General features: G+C 44.5%; 1 protein-coding gene across 3 annotated transcripts in view; it reads right to left on the bottom strand.

The window, feature by feature from the left end:
* The window catches only part of MASP2 (MBL associated serine protease 2), a 96711-nt gene that overhangs the window by 59926 nt on the left and 15604 nt on the right, over positions 1-21181 (bottom strand). For all 3 annotated transcript variants that reach the window (XM_077457979.1, XM_077457981.1, XM_077457980.1), the window contains exons 3-4: positions 15225-15402; positions 7508-7642 (exon numbers count right to left, since the gene is read on the bottom strand). In XM_077457979.1, the coding sequence (XP_077314105.1) occupies positions 7508-7642; positions 15225-15402 (313 nt within the window). The remainder of the gene's footprint in view (positions 1-7507; positions 7643-15224; positions 15403-21181) is intronic.

The following is a 21181-nucleotide window of genomic DNA, read 5'->3' as shown; positions in this document are numbered from 1 at the left end:
CAGTTTGAAATGACTTTTTTCCGTTAAATGTCATTTTGCGCAGGGACTGTTTTAAACATGGGAAACACATGGCACTTCACAGGCATACTATAGACACCCTCCAGGCACGATATTTAAAGGAATATTTCACTTTTTTTTTCACTTTAATCGTCATTAAAATCAGTGCTCCCGCCAAAACGGCCATTTTTAAAAACATTTTAGGCATTGACCCATGTCCCCTGGGGCAGGAGCCAGGTCCCCAAACCCTTTTTAGGACAGTATCTTGCATATTAGCCATTAAAATTAGCACTTTTTATTTCGAACGTTCGAGTCCCATAGACTTCAATGGGGTTCTAACATTCGTACGAATTTGCGGTCCGTTCGAAAGTTCTGGTACGAACCGAACTGGGGGGGTGTTCGGCTCATCCCTACTGTACAGGGTCTTATTTCTTACAGCAGCTATTCTCATACAGGGTTTTGTGGTACCCTAGGGTTTCACCAGAGGTTGCTAGGGGGTTCCATAAGCTGTGGATGATTGATCTCCAATGTGATAATTAGGGATGAGCTTCGTGTTCGAGTCGAACGTACGTTCGACTCGAACATTGGCTGTTCGTCCGTTCGGCGAAATCCGAACTCTTGGTCCGTTCGCGTCAAAATTCGTGTGGCGCGCACGGCCCACAATGCACTGCAATGGCGCAGTGCATTGCTGGCTCGTGATTGGCCAAGCATGCACTGTGACCCCGCATGCTTGGCCAATCGCAGCGCCAGCAGCGAGGAGAGCCATGATTGGCCACAAGCATCCTGCCTGTGGCCAATCATAGCTCAGGCTGTGTAGTGCACGCCCCACACTATATAAGGCCGCCATTGAGGCGGCCTCGTGTAGTGTGTTGGCATCTGAAGCAGTGGGTGTTCTGTGTACCTTCAACACAGTACACACCGATCGTTTTTGGCTGATTTCCTATCTTGCTGTTGTGTAGTGGTTATTGTCTGTGCCCTGACCGCAGTATACACCACTATATTCACTATTCACTTCACTATATTTATATATCTTTAATAATAGAGCTTGCAGTCAGTAGTGTTAGGAGATGCTGTCTGCGTGCTCTGTACCCAGTACATACCGCTATAATCCACCTACATAGCTGTTCTCTATTTGAGCCCAATTGCCATCTGCAGGAGTTATTGGAAGTTGTGTGTGCCTCCAGCACAGCACAGTATACATCTGTATATACCCCTTTATCTCTGCTGTTTTCTGGTTATTGTCTGCGTGCCCTGACCGCAGTATACACCGCGATATTCACCTCACCTATATAGCTAGTGATCTATCTTTCTTTAATAATAGAGCTTGCAGTCAGTAGTGTTAGGAGATAGTGCGTGCTGTCTGCGTGCTCTGTACCCAGTACATACCGCTATAATAATAGTATATAGAGCCTTCGTAACGAACGTGGGGTCCGTTCGAAAGTTCTGGTGCGAACCGAACCGGGGGGTGTTCGGCTCATCCCTAGTGATAATACCTGCATATTTTATTATTATTAGTATACAGGATCTATATAGCGCCAACAGTTTACGCAGCCCTTTACAATATAAAAGGGATAAAAAGGGAGACAATACAGTTTTAATACAATAAAATACAAGAAGATTAAGAGAGCCCTCAGAAAAGCTTACAATCTAATAGGGTGGGGCAGGTGGTACAAAAGGTTGTGACTGTGGGGAATGAGCTGATTGAGTGGTAAAAGATTAGAGGCGTGATAGGCTTTCCTGAAGAGATGAGTTTTCAGGGATCGCCTGAAGGTAGCAAGAGTAGGGGATAGCCAGACAGGTGGAGGTAGCGAGTTCCAGAGGATGGGAGAGGCTCTGGAGAAATCCTGGAGACGAGCATGAGAGGAGGAGATGAGAGAGCTTGAGAGTAGGAGGTCTTGAGGACTATTTGGGTGATATTTGGAGACAAGATTGGTAATGTAGCTTGGGGCAGAGTTGTGAATGGCTTTGTATGTTGTGGTTAGTATTTTGAATTTCATTTGCTGGGTGATTGGGAGCCAGTGTAGGGATTGGAGGAGAGGGTTGGCAGACACTGAGGGGTTGGTAAGGTGTATAAGTCTGGCAGCAGCATTCATGATAGACTGAAGAGGGGATAGCCTATGGAGAGGCAAGCCAATTAGAGGGGAGTTGCAATAGCCAAGGCAAGACATAACAAGGGAGTGAATGAGGAGCTGATGGTTTCATTTGTTAAAAAGGGGCGAATTTTAGAGATGTTATGGAGGTGAATTCTACAAACTTTTGACAACGATTGGACTTGGGGCTGAAATGACAAGTCAGAGTCTAGGATTACACCTAGTACCCTGACGTGAGGGGAGGGACTGATAGTTGCATTGTTACTTTTGATGGAAAAGTCAAGGAGGGGGGCACGGGTGGTGGGGAATATTAATAGCTCAGTTTTAGAGAGATTTAGTTTAAGGAAGTTGTGCGACATCCATGCTGATATGTCAGTTAGCAGGTTAGTAAGGCGAGAGGAGACTGAAGGAGTGAGGTGAGGAGTAGACAGATAGATTTGGGTGTCATCGGTGTATAAGTGGTATTGGAAGCCATCGATGGTTATCAAGTGACCAAGGGAGGAGGTGTAGATAGAGAAGAGAAGGGGTCCAAGAACAGAGCCTTGGGGGACCCCCACAGAAAGGGGCAATGAAGAGGAGGAGACAGTGTTGTAGGTGACACTGAAGGAGCGCTGTGATAGATAGGCAGAGAACCAGGATAGAGCAGAATCTCGGAGGCCAAGGGAATGAAGTTTATTGAGGAGAGGTCAAGTAGTAGGAGTATGGAGTACTGGCTGTTGGTTTTAGCAGTTAGTAAATCGTTAGTGAGTTTTAGTAAGGCAGTTTCCATGGAGTGCTGCGAACGAAAGCCAGACTGTAAGGGGTCAAGAAGGTTATTTTCACTGAGGTAGGAGCTAAGACGGTTGTAGACTAGAAGTTTAGAGGTGAATGGGAGCAATGAGATGGGTCTTAAGTTGTTCAAGTTGGTGGGGTCCAGTGAGGGCTTTAAGTATGGGAGTGATCTGCCCATGTTTTAGGGGAAGGGAAGGTGTCACTAGAGAGGGAGAGATTGAAGATGTTAGTGAGGGAGCATAGGATAGAAGAAGAGGGTGTGAGGGAACAGGATCCAAGGGACAATTGGTTAGGTAGGCATCTGACAAAAGTTTTGTAATCTCTTCAGTAGTAGCGAATTCAAAAGAGGAGAGTGTTGAATGTGCTGTTAGGAAAAATATGCTGGGTGGGGAAGATGTACACACAGTGGAGGTGTCCTCACGAATTGCATCAATCTTGTCTTTGAAGTGATTGGCAATCTCTTGGGCAGTGAGTGAGTTAGTGGGTAGAGGCAGTGGCGGAACTACCGCCATAGCGACCCGTGCGGTCGCTATGGGGCCCGCAGCTGAGGAGGGCCCGGTGAGCGGGCGGCGGGTGAGCCGCCGAGCTGCCTGTCCGCTCGGCGCTCATACAGTCACACTGACTGTATGAGCGGACACAGCCAGGTGACTCGGCGGCGGTGGGGGGTTGTCGGGGAAGCTGCCAGCGGGGAGGCTTAGTGGGTGGCCAATCAGCGGGTGGCGGGGCAGAGAGATGACATCATCTCTCACCACCCGGCGCCCGCCCTGCAAACTGACAGCTCCGCCCTCACTCACTGTGCAGGCAGCAGAGAGATCACATCATCTCTCTGCTGCCTGACTTAGACTGGCAAACAGAGTGACAATCCCATTCCCCATCTTAGCAGGAAAGTGACAATCCACAATTTGTGGCAGGTGACGTGGCAAGTGGACAATCTGCAATGTGTAGCAGGTGACGTGGCAAGGGGACAATCTGAAACTTGTGGCAGGTGACGTGGCAAATGAACAGTCCGCAACGGGTGGCAGGTGACGTGGCAAGTGGACAATCCGCAATGTGTTGCAGGTGACGTGGCAAATGGACAATCCAGAATGTGTGGCAGGTGACGTGGCAAGTGGACAATCCGCAATGGGTGGCAAGTGACGTGGCAAGTGGACAATCCGCAATGTGTGACAGGTCACGTGGCAAGTGGGCGATCCGCAATGTGTGGCAGGTCATGTGGCAAGTGGACAAACCTCAATGGGTGGCAGGTGACGTGGCAAATGGACAAACCGCAATGGGTGGCAGGTGACGTGGCAAGTGGACAATCCGCAATGTATGGCAGGTGACGTGGCAAGTGGACAATCCACAATGGGTGGCAGGTGACATGGCAAGTGGACAATTTGCAATGTGTGGCAAGTGACAATCTGCAACTTGTGGCAAGTGGACAATCTGAAATGAGTGGCAGGTGATGTGGCAAGTGGACAATCCACAATGGGTGGCAGGTCACGTGGCAAGTGGACAATCCGCAATGTGTGGCAGGTCACGTGGCAAGTGGACAATCCGCAATGTGTGGCAGGTGACGTGGCAAGTGGACAATCCATAATGGGTGGCAGGTGATGTGGAAAGTGGACGATTTGCAATGTGTGACAGGCGACGTGACAAGTGGACAATCCGCAATGGGTGGCAGGTGACGTGACAAGTGGACGATCCGCAATGTGTGGCAGGTGGACAATCTGCAACTTGTGACAAGTGACAATCTGCATCTGGTGGCAGGTGACGCACTCGGGGCTCCCACTGATTCTGCATTATGGTGAGTTGAACTATTTAATTTTCTATAACAATGTAATAATAGAAATAATGTGTTTCAATCATCCTGACACCATAACACAAATGGTGCCGTGATAATTGAAGCGCCAACATCAGCCATTGCCCCAATAAATTGCCCCCCATAAAAGTATTTTCTATCAGTGCCCCTCCCGAGACTAGAATCTGGATCCGCCCCTGGGTGGGGGGGGGCCCATACAACATTTTGCTATGGGGCCCTGTGATTTCTAGTTACGCCCCTGGGTAGAGGGGGTGGTGGACGAAGGAGAGAGTTAAAGGTTGAGAAGAGCCGACAGGGACTGGATACCAAGGTATTAACCACTTGCTGCCCGCCCTATAGGCAATTGACGGCGGCAAAGTGGTTTCATAATCCTGACCGGACGTCATATGATGTGATCAGGATTATGAGCCGCTGCGCGCCCCCGGGGGCGCGCATCGCGGCGATCGTTGTTGCGGGGTGTCAGTCTGACACCCAGCAACTACGATCTCGGTAAAGAGTCTCCGACGGAGACTCTTTACCATGTGATCAGCCGTGTCCAATCACGGCTGATCACAGTGTAAATGGGAAGAGCCGGTGATCGGCTTTCCCTCACTCGCGTCTGTCAGACGCGAGTAGAGGAGAGCCGATCGGCTGCTCCTCTGACAGGGGGGGGTCTGTGCTGATCGATTATCAGCACAGCCCCCCCGAGGATGCCCACACTGGACCACCAGGGATGCCCCCAGACCACCAGGGAAAAGGTAATAAAGGTCATAATCCTCCCTAGACCACCAGGGATGCCAGTCAGCACAATGGGTGCCAATCAGTGCCCATAATGGATGCCAATCAGGGCCCACAATGGGCATCACTGATTGGCATGCATTATTGTTTGGCACTGATTGGCATCCATTACTATAGTATAACACCGATGCCGCCTATGAGTGCCCACCTGTGCCGCCTATGAGTGCCCACCTGTGCCGCCTGAGTGCCCACCTGTGCCGCCTATGAGTGCCCACCTGTGCCGCCTATGAGTGCCCACCTGTGCCGCTTATGAGTGCCCACCTGTGCCACCTATCCATGCCCACCTGTGCCGCCTATCCATCTATTTGTGGGAAAAAAATGATAAAAATTTCATTTGGGTACAGTGTAGCATGACCGCGCAATTGTCATTCAAAGTGCGACAGCGCTGAAAGCTCAAAATTGGTCTGGGCAGGAAGGTGTTTAAGTGCCCTGTATTGAAGTGGTTAATAAAAGAGACAAAGTAGGCTTGTTTGGCAGCATGGAGGCAGGAATTGTATTTTAGAAGTGCGGATTTATATAGGGTGAAGTCTTGCAGGCATTTGGTTTTACGCAACAGTCATTCAAGAGCACGGCAATGTCTCTTGAGCTTTCTAGTGTTAGTTCTGGGGCAAACACTACTTGGCAAAGCCAGCTGCATGATACCAATTATCTTTTTAGCTATCTGCAAGGCAGGCATTTTTCCCACTTGCCACGAAAGTAAAGGACAATTTTCCTACTGACCCCCATAGGTTTGTTTTAGCATGGGTTCCTCAAGATCTCAAAATTATTTCTATGTTTTTGAGTAAAAAGGTTTAGAAAGGCTGCTTTACAGGATCCTGTGAATTAAAGTTTGAACCATTTTAAGTGTGTACAGACCATAAAACAATAATAACCAGGCTTTACTAACTGCTTACCTTAACGGTTCTGCAGACTGCCTGTGTATCTGTCTGCCAGTACCTCAATTATGGGCAGGCAGGTACATTCTGATCGGAAGCTCAATGAACTACCACAATGCTCAACAGCGCCATAGCAGCTCATTGAGAACTACAAGCTGACAGCCACAAAGGTTGTCGGACCTTGTAGCTATCTTATTCACAGAACATGACCACATCTTTTTTAGATTGTGTCAGCTGGTGGGGGAAGAATATCCCCCTCTAGCTGTCAAAATGGAAGATTGGGGGCCAGTGCATGTGTAACATTTTACACCCTGAATATGAATGTAACATGTTACAAAATGTGAACTTATCCTTTAGGCCGCGTACACACGCGCGGACTGTTCGCCCAACTTTGTCCGCTGAACAGTGTTTGGGCGGACAGTCCGCTCGTGTGTGGGCTTTCAGCGGACAGTTTCAGCGGACAGTTTGACGAACAAGGTTTTTCGGAAATTCCGTAAAACTGTCCGCTGAAACCTTGTTTGAGCGAACAGTCCGCCCGTGTGTAGGCTTGTTCGTCAAACTAAGTTCCGCGCATGCTCAGAAAGGATTTACACGCCGAAAGTTATAATGCAGTGTATAGGACGTCGTATTTTTCGTCCCGTCGTACGTGCCGTTCACGTCATCGCGCACGGTTTCAGCAAACTGTTCGTTCGTCGTGTGTGGCCATGTCCGTCCATGCTAATTTTGAGCGTACTGTTTGCCGAAACTGTTTGACGGACAAAGTTGGGCGAACAGTCCCCGCGTGTGTACGCGGCCTTAAGTGTGCAAAAACAAAAGAAGCCTATGCATTTCTATAATAGACACATTTTTCCATGTTTTTGTCTAAAAACATTAAAATGACAGAAAAGTGCCTAACGATCTTAACTGCATGTAGTTAGCTGCCTTTGATGTGCTGAAATGCCTAGCAGTGTTGTCCACCCTGGCTGAGTTCTCCCCTGCTGGACAACAGAACACCTCACCTTCTCCCCATCTTTTTAACATAAGGGGGAGGGGTTCTGTAGTCAAACAGGGAAAAACTGTCCAGGTTGACGTAATTTCCTTATTTTTGAACCAAAACCATCAAATTTGGCCATGGTCTGCTTCACCATAGGACTTGATGTGAGAATATTGGCAGGTATGGTACTGAAGAAGAATCTGTCATATGACTGTAGACCTACCTATGCAGGTTTTCTTGTCTGTGTGCAGATTGAAGCCAGGTCGGCAGCTGCAATAATAACCACCAATGTGATTGTGACAGTGGTGGTCACATGTGTCTTCCTCATCCTCGTTCTTCTTCACACACTCATTTATATCTGGATGGGGGAAAACAGGAAAGTTAAAAGTTTGAGTACAATTAATATACCATTATTCTAACCATGTAACTAAAAAATGTAAGGGCACCTTCTTATCCCCACAACCATGCAAGTGACTACTGTAGGAAAACTTGCCACAAATTTGTGGCAGTGTTGAATTGTAAGTCTTGTTAACTTGCTGGACATTTTCACTGGCGAGTTGTACACTTGCAGAGCACTTGAAGCAAACGTTCTAGTTGTCACTTTTCCAATTTGTAGAAAATTTGTGTGGCAAGTCTCTAGCAAGAGTAAAGTTGCAGTGGTGAGTCTACAGCAAGAGCTCTGCAAGTCTACAGCATGGAAATTTAGTCACAGTGACCCCTACGGTGGGATGACCATTGCACAACATAACTGAACCAGAACTTGCAGCAGACTTGCAGAACATTTGCAAAGAAAGTTGATCTTGAGTCTTGCAATGCAGACTTGCTGCAATTGCACAAGTCTCAAGATCAAGCCTGGCAAGTCTACCAAACTTGCAGCATAATTGCTTGCTATCCAGGATCTCTCATAACTTAAGCAGGCCATAGATTATCGCTCAATTTCCTCCATCAAACGTGTTGATGGGGGAATCCCTCTTGCAGCACTATTGTGTTCTCTCAGCAGGGAGCCTTCCCGGCCAGCAGAACACAATGATTACTCCTAGGCGCTATAGCTGCCGGCACTAATCGCATGTAAAAAAATCCAACAGGCTGGTTGTACTCCAGTTGTTCGTTGTACAACCAGCCTGCCCATAGATGGATTGAATCTCACTGGTCCCTGCTGAGTCAACCAAGATTTGATCCATCTATGGCCATGACTGCCGTGTAACAAGGAGTAACATAAACACCAGTTTAAACTGCTGAGTATGTTGTTTAATACAGTTGTGTATTACAGTTGTGGGAATTAGAAAGTCGACTTTGATTTTTTTTTGTTTACCTTGGAAAAGTGGATAGAACACTTTGTATCGGAGAGGCCCCTTAATTTAATGTTATGCAAGTGTCGGTTGGTGAGCATGCAGATTTCTCTATATACCATATACATATGTGAACTGTTGGTGGCTATTTCCTTGAAGGTTGTTGGCTCAAACTTGTTTTGCATACACACAAACGTTGGCCAACAATTCCGAACGTGGGAACGCGGTGATATGCAAGACGTACGACAAGCCGAGAAAAAGGAGGTTAATTTGCCAGTGCGGCTCCTTCTGATTGATTCCAAGCATGCGTGAACTTTTGTGCGACGGCCTTGTGTACACACGATCGGACTTTCCGACAACAATGTTTTGTTGGCGGAAAATTTGAGAACCTGCTAGCAAACATTTGTTGGCGGAAAGTCCGACAGCAAATGTTCGATGGAGTGTACACATGGTCGGAATTTCCGACAACAAGCTCACATCCAACATTTCCCATCTGAAAATCCGACCATGTGTACGCGACTGCCATGGTGCTGCACATGTGATCAGTTATGACTCCAGCCATTTGAGTTGAGAACACAAGCAAATGTGGCTGTTAGAATTCCTGGCATGTCTTAAAGATAAAGATAACCCATCGATTTAAGTTTCAAAAAACACTTACATTCCCGTCAAGTGCTGAAGATGTAACTGTCTCATTGGTTGTGCTCTCAACTAAACTGTCAAACCATCCAGTGGCTGGTGTTATAAACGATCACATGTGCAGCATCATGGCAGTTGAAGATTAAACAGAGGCCAAGATGGCTGAAAATGATAGGAGGGTTTACTTCCACTTTAAAGTGGAACTTTAGCCAGAAAATGTTAGTCCTGCTAGATCACTTCAGGCTGGCCACTTTTGCAGATATAGCTATTACAAATAAGTATCTCTCCTCTATAAAATCTAGTAATACACTGTCTCACCCTGCTCTGCACATGCTCAGTTGCTTGGAATTTTTAGGCACTGCCTAGTTTGTAGAGGCTGATCTGCTGACAGCCTTAAAGCATAATTAAACCCTCCCATCCTTTACAGTCAAGGAAACTGCTTCTGTTTGATCTGCAATTGTCATGGTACTGCACAAGTGATCACTTAGGACACCAGCCTCTTTATGGTTGGACAGTTTGATTGCCAGCAAATGTAACAGCAATCCAGGAATGTAACTTTTTTTATTAAACTGTTAAATTGATGGGTTTACTTCCGCTTTATGATTTACAGTCAGGGCTCTGGGCTTCAGCAAAATGGCAGCCTCCATCAAGAAGAAACAGAAACAATGCTGGAGGCAATTTAAAGAGAATGTAAAGGCACTTTAAAAAAAAAAAATGCAACCTGCAAGGCAAAGACATAATGAGCTAGTATGCATAGCATACTAGCTCATTATGAATAACTTTCCGTGAGAAAGCCCCCAAGTGGTCCTCCTCCTTTATCTTCAGCTGCCATGTATCACAGAGTGACTCCCGGGTCTCGCTGCTCCGACGCTGTGATTCGACTTAGCCGCGATGATGTCACTCCCGCGCATGCACACGGGAGCCGTCACGAGCGGCTTATCGCCGCGATCTGCGGCGTGCTCATTGTGCCTGCGCACCGCTATCTACGGCGCATGCCCTGTAGACAGCGATGCCTGTCTTTTTGTAAATATCTCCTAAACAGTATAGGTTTAGGAGATATTTCTTGGACCTACAGGTAAGCCTTAATCTAGGCTTACCTGTAGGTCAAAGTGGTTTGTAAGGGTTTACAACCACTTTAAAGCACACACTGATTTTGTTAGCATAATTATTAATGTGGAATGTATGTTCCTTGCTGAAGAACATTATATTTTATCAAGTTGTTATGGGTAAAGTTCCACTTTAACCGCTCAAGGACCGAGCCTCTTTTTGAGATTTGTTGTTTACAAGTTAAAAACAGTTTTTTTTTGCTAGAAAATGACTTAGAACCCCCAAACATTATCCATTTATTTCTAACACCCTAGAGAATAAAATGGCGGTTTTTGCAATACTTTCTGTCACACCGTATTTGCGCAGAGGTCTTACAAGCACACTTTTTTGGAAAAAAATTAAACATTTTATTAAAAAAATAAGACAGCATTAAAGTAAGCCCAATTTTTTTTTTATATTGTGAAAGATAATGTTATGCCGAGTAAATTGATACCCAACATATCACGCTTGAAAATTGCACCCGTTCATGGAATGGCGACAAACTGTTACCCTTAAAAATCTCCATAGGCAACATTTAAAGAAATTCTACAGGTTGCAGAGTTACAGAGGAGGTCTAGGGCTACAAATATTGCTCTCGCTCTATCAATCGCAGCGATACCTCGCATGTGTGGTTTAAACACCGTTTGCATGACCTCTTAAATATGAGATCTGCGGTCAAAAAGACCTCAGATGTCATATTTACACTAAAACCGATGGCTCCGGTAAGAGGCGGAGGGCACCGGAGCGCAGCGGGAGGGGGGACCCCTCTCCCACTGCCGATAAAAGTGATCTTGCGACGAATCTGCCGCAGAGACCACTATTATCGGAAAGAGGACCGCCGGACGAAGAGGAGCTAGCTGCTACCATAACAACAATATTCCTCTTCAAAGTTAGGACACATATCGGCATGCGGTGGACCATAAGTGCTTTTCTTTGCTTTTTAAAAGTTTTTTAAACATTAAATCAATGGGTTTAGTTCCGCTTTGTAGTCACCAGCTGACTTTTTCTTACTTTTTGTAGAGATATCACCATGTTGTAGTTCTGACCCTGAATAAATTGATACACCTGCGTTGTACTGTGCCACAGTGCAAAGTAAAGTAATACATTCCATTAGAAAAAAAAAAGTTAGGGTTTGAATGGGCTGCCTTAACACAACACATGTTAATGTGTAAGAAACAAGAGAAAATCTCTATGGAGGAATTATATAGTTGTCACTGTAAAATGTGCTTCTATTGGATGATTCCCCTCTATCACTTGGATTTCTCATTGAATTTCCGTCTCCATCACAATGGTCACCAGAACAAATACAGAAGGTGAATTTCTCAAGTATAGACATAGCAATAATAGCTTGACAGTAGTCGTAATCCCTTCACTTTGTGACCTGGAGGCACAGGAAGTCTCTACAAAGTGAGTAGCATTTGCTTCTCCAGTAGTTATCACTTCAGCAAGTGTCATCATTGGATGATCATTACCCTCACTTCTTTCTCCGGAAACAACTGCCATGCCAGATATCCGAAATGTATTTAACCTGGAGCACATGGATGGCATTTGTTAACTTCAACCACTTCACTGCTTTCCTGGAGTAATTGGTCATTCTTTGGTCTGATTAAGTGCTATTAGCAATGTCAGCATTAATGGTTTGTTCATCACCAACTAGACAGCTTTCTCCTTTACCTCTATTTATCTTTACTATTTCCACGTCTTCTTTTTCTCTTTCTGACATTCCCCTCTTACATTTTCTGTTCAGCAATCTCACAATAACCTACCCGCTGAAACACCTCTGATTATACAACTTGGTTGGCTTCAATGAATGTCTTCCTTGTTTCTTGACTCTTGTACTTATTGCATGAGTGACCATACTTCTGATTAAACTATGTTAATGCTGAATGAAAGTGGACTAATGACAACTGACTATTCTTGTATGCTATAAAACTTGAAATAAAAACAATACAAAATTGACAGTCTAATCCTTTCCAGCTCCAGCCAAAACTAAAAACAAAATTTTGCTATGCCTACTTGTTGGAAGACAACATGGCCTAATGTCATATTTCTGGAGTTTCTCTGTCAGTGTTACTGCGTTTATTGGTAGCAGTGTTTTGGGTATTATCCAGAGTTTGAATTGTATCTGGCATGGATCCTTTACATATCTGTTTCCTATTGCCAAAGATCAGCCATGCTGATACCTGCAGTTCCATGGCTTTAAAGGGTGAAGGTCTGACGTTCTTTCTGGTTAATACCAGGTCTGGAATGTTTTAAATTGTACATCAAAGCTTTATCGAGTTAAGGCCTCCATGTAGGTGGAACAAAAACTATCCTATCCATCTAGTTTTATAACGCTATGTGAGTGAGCTTCAAAAGGACCATAGCTGATGATTGATGACAAGATGATTGATAAATGTACTGCTACAGAAGATCAAAGGGCCAGCTAAGATTGAAGATTGACCTAGGACACAGAGACATGATGCATGGACAATGCTGCCCCTAGAGGCCAATACAGCCAGACGGACAGTAATATAATCTGTTGAGGAGAACTGCCCCATATATACTGATTCATCAAAAGTCTAGATGGGATGGCAATGGAGTTGGGTTTGAATGGTGTATAATTGAAGTATAAAAGACTGAAGGAGTAAGAGCGCTATCTCTTTGCCATCTGAGCCCAGCCTGATGATACAAAGCCTCGAGAAAAGCATTGTGATAAGTATCTTTGATATTCTTGTGTTATGTGTTCTGTTGGTATATGTTTGTAATATCGTTCCTTAGTATTTTATGTTAGCATTTTCCTATTTTCTTGGAGAATAAATAAGACTTTGTTTTATTAAGCAGTGTGCTTGATCTCATAGCTAACCTTGTATTATTGTGATATCAACAGTAAAATGTGATCAGAGTTTTAAAAGACTAGCTAACAGGGGATTAGACAAGTTAATAGATAGGTGCAATAGATAGAGGGAATCCATAACCACCCTTGAATAATAGTTATTTGCACCAATTACTTTACTACTCTTTGACATACACTCATCGGTCACTTTATTAGGTACACCTGTTCAATTGCTTGGTAACACAAATTGCTAATTAGATGGCAGCAACTAGATGTGGTGAAGGTGACTTGCTAAAGTTCAAACCAAGCATCAGAATGGGGAAGAAAGGAGATTTCAGTGACTTTGGATGTGGCATGGTTGTTGGTGCCAGATAGGCTGGTCTGAGTATTTCAAAAACTGCTGATCTACTGGGATTTTCATGCAAAACCATCTCTCGGGTTTATAGAAAATGCCTTGTTGATGTCAGGTCAGAGGAGCATGGGCAGACTGATTTGAGATGATAGAAAGACAACAATAACCACTCGTTACAACCAAGGTATGCAGAATACCATCTATGTTTCAAATTTCTTTTTATGAAGAAAATAGAGGGAGGTAAGAGGAGATTTAGTAAGTTTTACGATAGATAATTGTGAAGATTCTTTTATTGATGTAGATACAAATGTTTGTGTTATTGGATGATGTATAATGGGTTTTGTAAGTATTTTTTACTTTATGGAAAATAAATAAAAAGAAATTTGAAACAGAATACCATCTCTGAACACACAACACACCCAACCTTGAAGTAGATGAAATACAGCAGCAGAAGACCACACCGGGTGCCAGGAAACTGAGGCTACAATTTGCACAGGCTCACCAAAATTAGACAATAGAAGATTGCAAAAAACGTTGCCTGGTCTGATGAATCTCAGTTTCAGTTGCAACATTCAGATGGTAGGGTCAGAATTTTGCAAAAACAACATGAAAGCATGGATCCATCCTGCATTGTATCAACAGTTCAAGCTGATGGTGGTGGTGTAATGGAGTGGGGGATATTTTCTTGGCACACTTTGGGCCCTTTAGTACCAATTAAGCATCATTTAAACTCCACAGCCTGCCTGAGTATTGCTGCTGATCATGTCCACCCCTTTATGACTTCTAGCAGCATAACGCACCATGTCACAAAGCTCAATTCATCTCACCACTGGTTTCTTTAACATGACAGTGAGGTCACTGTGCTCCAATGGCCTCCACAGTCACCAGATCTCAATCTAATAGAGCACCTTTGGTATGTGGTGGAACGGGAGATTCGCATCATGTATGTGCAGTCGACAAATCTGCAGCTACTGCGTGATGCCACTATGTCACTATGGACCCAACACCTTTCCAACACCTTGTTGAATCTATTCCACGAAGAATGAAGGCAGTTCTGAAGGTGAAGGCTGTATTAGAAAGGTGTACCCAATAAAGTGGATAGTGAGTGTATAACCATACCTCCTGATTAAACTATTTATATTCATGCTCATTGAAAGTGTACTACTGACACATGACTATTCTGGTATGCTATAAAACTTGAAATTAAAACAATAAAAAATTGACAGTCTAATTCTTTCCAGCTCCAAACAAAACTAAAAACAAAGTTTTTCTATGCCTACTCTGATACAAATCACAGCAGGAACTGCAAAGACTTTCTTTTGTAAGGTGGATAATTCTTTTAAATTTAAAATTAGTGGTGTAGTGGATAGCACTTTCACCTAGCAGTAAGAAGGGTCACTGGTTCGAATCCCAACCACGACACTACCTGCCTGGAGTTTGCATGTTCTCCCTGTGCCTGCATGGGTTTCCTCCGGGTACTCCGGTTTCCTCCCACACTCCAAAGACATGCTGGTAGGTTAATTGGATCCTGTCTAAATTGTCCCTAGTATGTATGAATGTGAGTTAGGGACCTTAGATTGTAAGCTCCTTGAGGGTAGGGACTGATGTGAATGTACAATGTATATGTAAAGCGCTGCGTAAATTGATGGCGCTATATAAGTACTTGAAATAATAAATAATAAATAAAATTAAAAGCTATACTCTGACCAGTTCTAACATGAGATTGGTCTAAGCGAGTTGCAGTACTTCTGTGTTACCTCACCTTCAGCCACGTAGAAAGCCTCAAAGCCGGTGAATTCCTTCTCGTTGGAGTAGTCACTCCGAAATGTTACAGTCATCTTATTGTCCAGAGAGTAGAAAGCCGTGTCTCCGGGGGCTTTTTCCGTGTCTGTAGACTCCTTACCACATAAATGGGCCACATCCTTCCCCTGGGAAGTGAGCTGTGAGGAATATAGTAGTTAGTGTTGGTTACGTGTGACATTATTATTATTATTATTATTGTTACTACAGGTATTTATATAGCGCTTTACAATTTACACAGCGCTTTACATAATTATTGTACATCCACTTCAGTCCCTGCCCTTAAGGAGCTTACAATCGAAGGTCCCTAACTCACATTCATACATTCACATACTAGCCAATTTTAAACAGGAGCATGTGAACCTACCAGCGTGTCTTTGGAATGTGGGAGCAAACCAGAGTACCAGGAGGAAACCCACACGGACACAGGGAGGACATGCAAACTTCAGGCAGGTAGTGCCATGGTTGGGATTCGAACTGAGAACCCTAGTGCTGCCAGGCGGAAATGCTAACCACACATAAAATTATACACTTCTATTCATAAAATAAAAACATTTAGATTTTTTTTGAAGGATAGTTCCATATGATCACTGTGATGATCAACCAAAGTTACAGGAAGCCTTTCAGGAGAAAAATGAATGGGCTGTCATTGCTGACCTTCTTCTGAAGATACTAGTTATCTGTTTGTCTTTAGCTTTAAATATTTTTGAGTTGATGACCTTAAATTAGCACCATGTGATGTCAACTTGGGCATAAATTGAGGTATCATATGCAGCTTGCCAATTCGGCTTTGATTTTTATTTGTATGGGAAATCTGAAGAATTGTTCATCAGAGCATACTTTCTTGCCATCACTGAATCACCTAATTTTGTCAGAAATCACTCAAACTTTCATCCAGACCCACCATTTGAATGGAATTTCAGATATATTAAATAGGATTTTTTTGTGCTTAGCACATTATGTACTATTTTGGATCATAGGTATCTGACCACCACCTATCAGTGCTGATAGGCAGCACTGATAGGTGGCACTGATGAGCATTGATAGGTGGCACTGGTGGGCATTGATAGGCAGCACTGATAGGTGGCACTGATGAGCATTGATAGGTGGCACTGGTGGGCATTGATAGGCAGCACTGATAGGTACTGGTGGGCACTGGCAGGTAGCACTGGTGGGCACTGCATGGCAGAAGTGTCTCTCCCTGTCCAAGGCTGATGTTCCTCTGACAGAAGCCGGTAAACTGTCAGTGTGAGGGGGAAAAAAAGACAATTACGATCTTCTGTTTACACCACGTGATCAGCTGTCATTGGCTGACAGCTGATCACGTGGTAAGGAGCTGGAATCAGCCCCTTACTCCAATCTGTGATCAGCCCCTTTTCTTTATCGTACATCACGGGACACAGAGCCATAGTAGTTACTATGTGGGTTATATAGGCCACCTTTAGGTGATGGACACTGGCACACCCTAAGACAGGAAGTTTACTCCCTATATAACCCCTCCCATTACCGGGAGTACCTCAGTTTTTTCGCCAGTGTCTAAGGTGTCAGCCACGAGTAAAGATGTGCTGTGCTGAGCTCCGCTGGAGAAATCTTTGCTGGGGCAAGCCATTCAACTGGATCCATTCAAAGTGTTTTTTCCGGCCTGAATTGAATGGTACCCGGGCCTAGTGTTGGAAGAAACAAGGTTTTGCCTGTAACACTTCTCTTTTTAGGGAGTTGGACCCTGGGATCCAGTGTGTGTTTTTTTTCAGCCATATTTTCCTGGCAGGGTGCTTTACAGGCCCAGGAGTGTGGATCCTCTGATAACAAGGGGCCCGGTTCCTGAAGGTTTTTTAACGGAGCCCACTGTGAGTGGTGAAGATTGGGTCTGTTTGGTTTAGCACAGAACCCAGCAGCCAGATAAGGTAAGAGAGATTCTTATGAAATTTTTCTAATTGCTGTGGGTTTTCTCCTTTAAGTAAATGTTGTTATGCCTAAATTCGAAACCAGGGGCTGTCAAGAGCACGTACCTGTTCCATGCTTGTCAGTCTTGCTCGGTGTCCCAAGCTCCAGATAGGATGTGGGAAGGGGGGTTTTCTATTTTCAGGAATGTCCCCCCACAGCTTCTCTGCCAGTGAAGCTGAAGAGGGTCCTTCCCCACTTGATTCCTCAGAAGAGGAGTCATCAGTCTCTTTCCGTTCCCCTAGAGGGATTCATCTTCCCTTTCCCAGAGTTCCTCTGTTTGAGGGTCCTGGGTGGTAGAAGGGGACCTAATGCGTTTTCTTTCACTTTGTGAAGATGCGATTAAGGCCACTAATCTTTCCTTAAATCCACTCATGGCTGAGGAAAAAAAACCTCCTGAGTAATATATACAGGGGCTGAAATGGCAGAAGCAGTGGCAGCCCCTAACTCTGACAGCTCACCCTGACCAGCCTCCCTAGGCATTTGTATGAGATTGTTGGGAAAGATCATGGCTTCATTCGAAGCGGTTGCCTATGCTCAGTTTCATTCGAGACTGCTGCAAAACAGTATCCTGTCTGCCTGGAATAAGAAAGTCCAGGCGCTAGATTTTCCGATGCGCTTATCACCAGTAGTGCGTCAGAGCCTCAGTTGGTGGGTGATACCCGAGAATCTGTGGAAAAGGAAATCCTTCTTACCAGTTATCTGTAAAGTGGTAAAAATAGATGCCAGCTTTTCGGGTTGGGGAGCAGTTCCGGAAGAAAGGACTGTCCAAGGGAAATTGTCCAGAACTGAGAGGACAATACCCATCAACATTCTAGAGATTTCTGCAGCGTACCTAGCCCTGCATGCCTGGACATTCAGGTTACAGGGATGTCCTATCGGGATCCAATCCGACAATGCCACAGGAGTGGCTTATATCAATCACCAAGGGGGCACCAGAAGTCGTGCAGCCCAGGGAGAGGTAAACCAGATCCTAACCTGGTCAGAAAAGCATGTGCCGTGCATATCGGCAATCTTCATTCCAGGGGTAGAGAACTGGCAGGCGGACTACTTAAGTCACCAGCAGTTCCCAGGCGAATGGTCTCTTCAACCCGACATCTTCCTGGCTATAATGCCCATGATGGGGGATCCCGGACGTAGATCTGTTTGCATCCAGGTTCAACAACAAGATCAACAACTTTGTGTCAAGAACAAGGGATCCACTTGCATGCATGCTTGCATGCGGGACAGATACGTTGTTGCCCCTGTGGGATCATTTCTCACTGATTTATGCATTCCCTCCTATTCTGCTGCTAGCACAGCTTCTTCGCAGGATCAAGCAGGAAAAGAAATTGGTACTTCTGGTAGCCCCAGCGTGGCCCAGAAGATCTTGATATTCAGAAGTAGTAAAGATCGCGGTAGGGCCCCCATGGTCCCTACCACCATGTCCAGACCTGCTATCGCAGGGACCAGTGTTCCATCCTACCTTACAAGCACTAAATTTAAGGGTTTGGCTATTGAAACCCACATTTTGAAGAATCGTGCGCTTTCAGGCTCAGTGATATCTACCTTGGTTAATGCAAGGAAGCCAGCTTCCAGAGTCATTTATTATAGAGTCTGAAAGGCATATGTTTCCTGGTGTGAATTCAGGGGTTGGCATCCCAGAAGGTATGTCATAGGTAGAATCCTTGCTTTTCTGCAAATGGGGTTAGAGATGAAGCTGGTCTTGAGTGCTATCAAGGGCCAAGTCTCAGCCTTATCGGTATTGTTTCAACGTCCCCTTGCTTCGCATTCTTTGGTCCAAAGCTTTATACAAGTGTCTATTAAGCTGCGGGATAATGCGGCTTAATCCACCGGTTAGAGAACTCCTGAACCTTTGGGACTTGAATTTAGTTCTGTCGGCATTACAGAAACAGCCTTTTGAGCCGATACGAAATATTCCTTTGGTCCTTTAGACAAGGAAGCTAGTTTTTCTGGTAGCCATTTCCTCTGCAAGAAGGGTATCAGAATTGGCGGCTCTTTCTTGTAAAGAGCCATACTTAATCATTAACAAGGATAGAGTAGTATTGCTTCCTCATCCTAGCTTTTTACCAAAGGTAGTTTCAGGTTTTCATCTAAACCTGGATATTGTTCTGCCTTCATTTTTTCCAGCACACTGTTCTATGCAAGAAAAGTCGCTACATTCTCTGGATGTAGTGAGAGCATCAAAATCTATTTGGAGGCGATTGCTCTGGTTCAGAAAATTGATGTTTTGTTTATGTTGCCTGAAGGCCCTAGAAAAGGACAGGAAGTGTTGAAAGTTCTACCTTTTTCAAATCAAAGCGCACTCCACCAGGGTTGTTAGTGTTTCATGGGCAGTGCATCCATGGCTCAAACCTGCAAGGTGACAACATGGTCTTCAGTCCATACATTCACCAGATTCTATCAGGTGGATGTGAGAAGGCATGAGGATATCACCAGTGTGCTGCAGGCAGCAGTATAGGTCCTCAGGTTTTATTGAACCCTACTTTTGTTTGTGTCTCCCTCCCCTCAGATAGCATTGCTCTAGGACATCCCACATATACTATGGCCCTGTGTCCTGTGATGTACGATAAAGAAAATAGGATTTTTTTAACAGCTTACCAGTAAAATCCTTTTCTTGGAGTACAACACAGGAAATGTATATTGCTTTGCTACAAAAACTGAGGTACTTCCAATAATGGGAGGGGTTATATAGGGAGTGAACTTTCTGTCTTAGGGTGTGCCAGTGTCCATCACCTAAAGGTGGCCTATATAACCCACATAGTAACTACTATGGCTCTGTGTCCCATGATGTACTCCAAGAAAAGGATTTTACAGGTAAGCTGTCATAAAAATCCCATTACTCCGATCTGTGATCAGCCCCTTACTCTGCCTTATTGACTCGGTGATAACAGAGCTCGCTGCACGCACCCTGTAGACAGCTCGAACTCTGGAGGATATACATGGACACCCTCCCTGTCTTTCAGCTATAGCGCGGGCTGGAGTTGGTTAGAATACAATATTAATAATTAATACTCTATTCTTTGTACTGGCCTTTGGCTTTCCCCTTTACATTAGCTTTTAAAGTGAAAGAAGAAAGTCCCTCAATTTTAGCCCAAAGTCAGCTTTGATCCCAAAAATCCCTCTTCACTTGTCCAGACTTAAAATTAAAAAAGTATCCATACCTCAAGTCCAGAAGAACAAACATATTTGTTAAAAAGCACAATAAACATAATTTTTATTACAACTGGAACAAAGCTTTCATTACTCATATTTTCTACTGATGGTTTGACTACCATGGATAATATATATATGTATTCTTGTCTAGTAAATTTAACACCTAGTCTGCTCTACTAATGTGTATACCATCCTACTGCAAAGGTGATAATTACTCTTATAAACCAATTAGTTATAATGTGTCTATCATTTTTATAATGCACATCCCATTAATTTACTTTACTGAAGGAGATGTAAACATCAAAAGCAATTATATTTCCTCCTCAATTTGCCTCACCATCCAGACAGGCATTGGAAAGTAACATGGACTACAGTGACAACATTTAATGGGGGCAGACCGTGTATACCTTTTTTTTAAAGATTTATTTTATAAATAGACTAAAAGACTAAAAAAGACTAAAGTAGACCTTAAAGAGGAGTTCCAGTCTGGGCGAAAACATTTTTTAACCTCCCGCCGTCATATGACGTGACGTAACTTTGAGCGGGTATATCTAAATGATGCCTGTAGCTACAGACATCATTCAGATATTGCAGCTTTCAGCCAGCGTTTCCCTACACCATAAGAATGATCATAGCGGCTGTTTCGTCCCTCCCCTCCCGCTGCCCTCCGATGCTTCTACCGACTAACCGCCACGATCGGTAAGCCAGAAACAGGATCTGTTGGCCCCGGGTGTTGCTCATAGAGATTGCCGGTGGATCAGATGGTCGCTGGAGTCTCAATGATCATCGGAGGCCGGGCGCGATGTTATGGCATCACAGCGT

The sequence above is a fragment of the Lithobates pipiens genome, unplaced genomic scaffold (genome assembly GCF_037356315.1).
Source record: "Lithobates pipiens isolate NorthernLeopardFrog02 unplaced genomic scaffold, aLitPip1_a1.2 Scaffold_27, whole genome shotgun sequence".
Taxonomy (NCBI): domain Eukaryota; kingdom Metazoa; phylum Chordata; class Amphibia; order Anura; family Ranidae; genus Lithobates; species Lithobates pipiens.
Note: the sequence above shows the minus strand (reverse complement) of the source record. Positions and strands in the feature narration are given on the sequence as shown.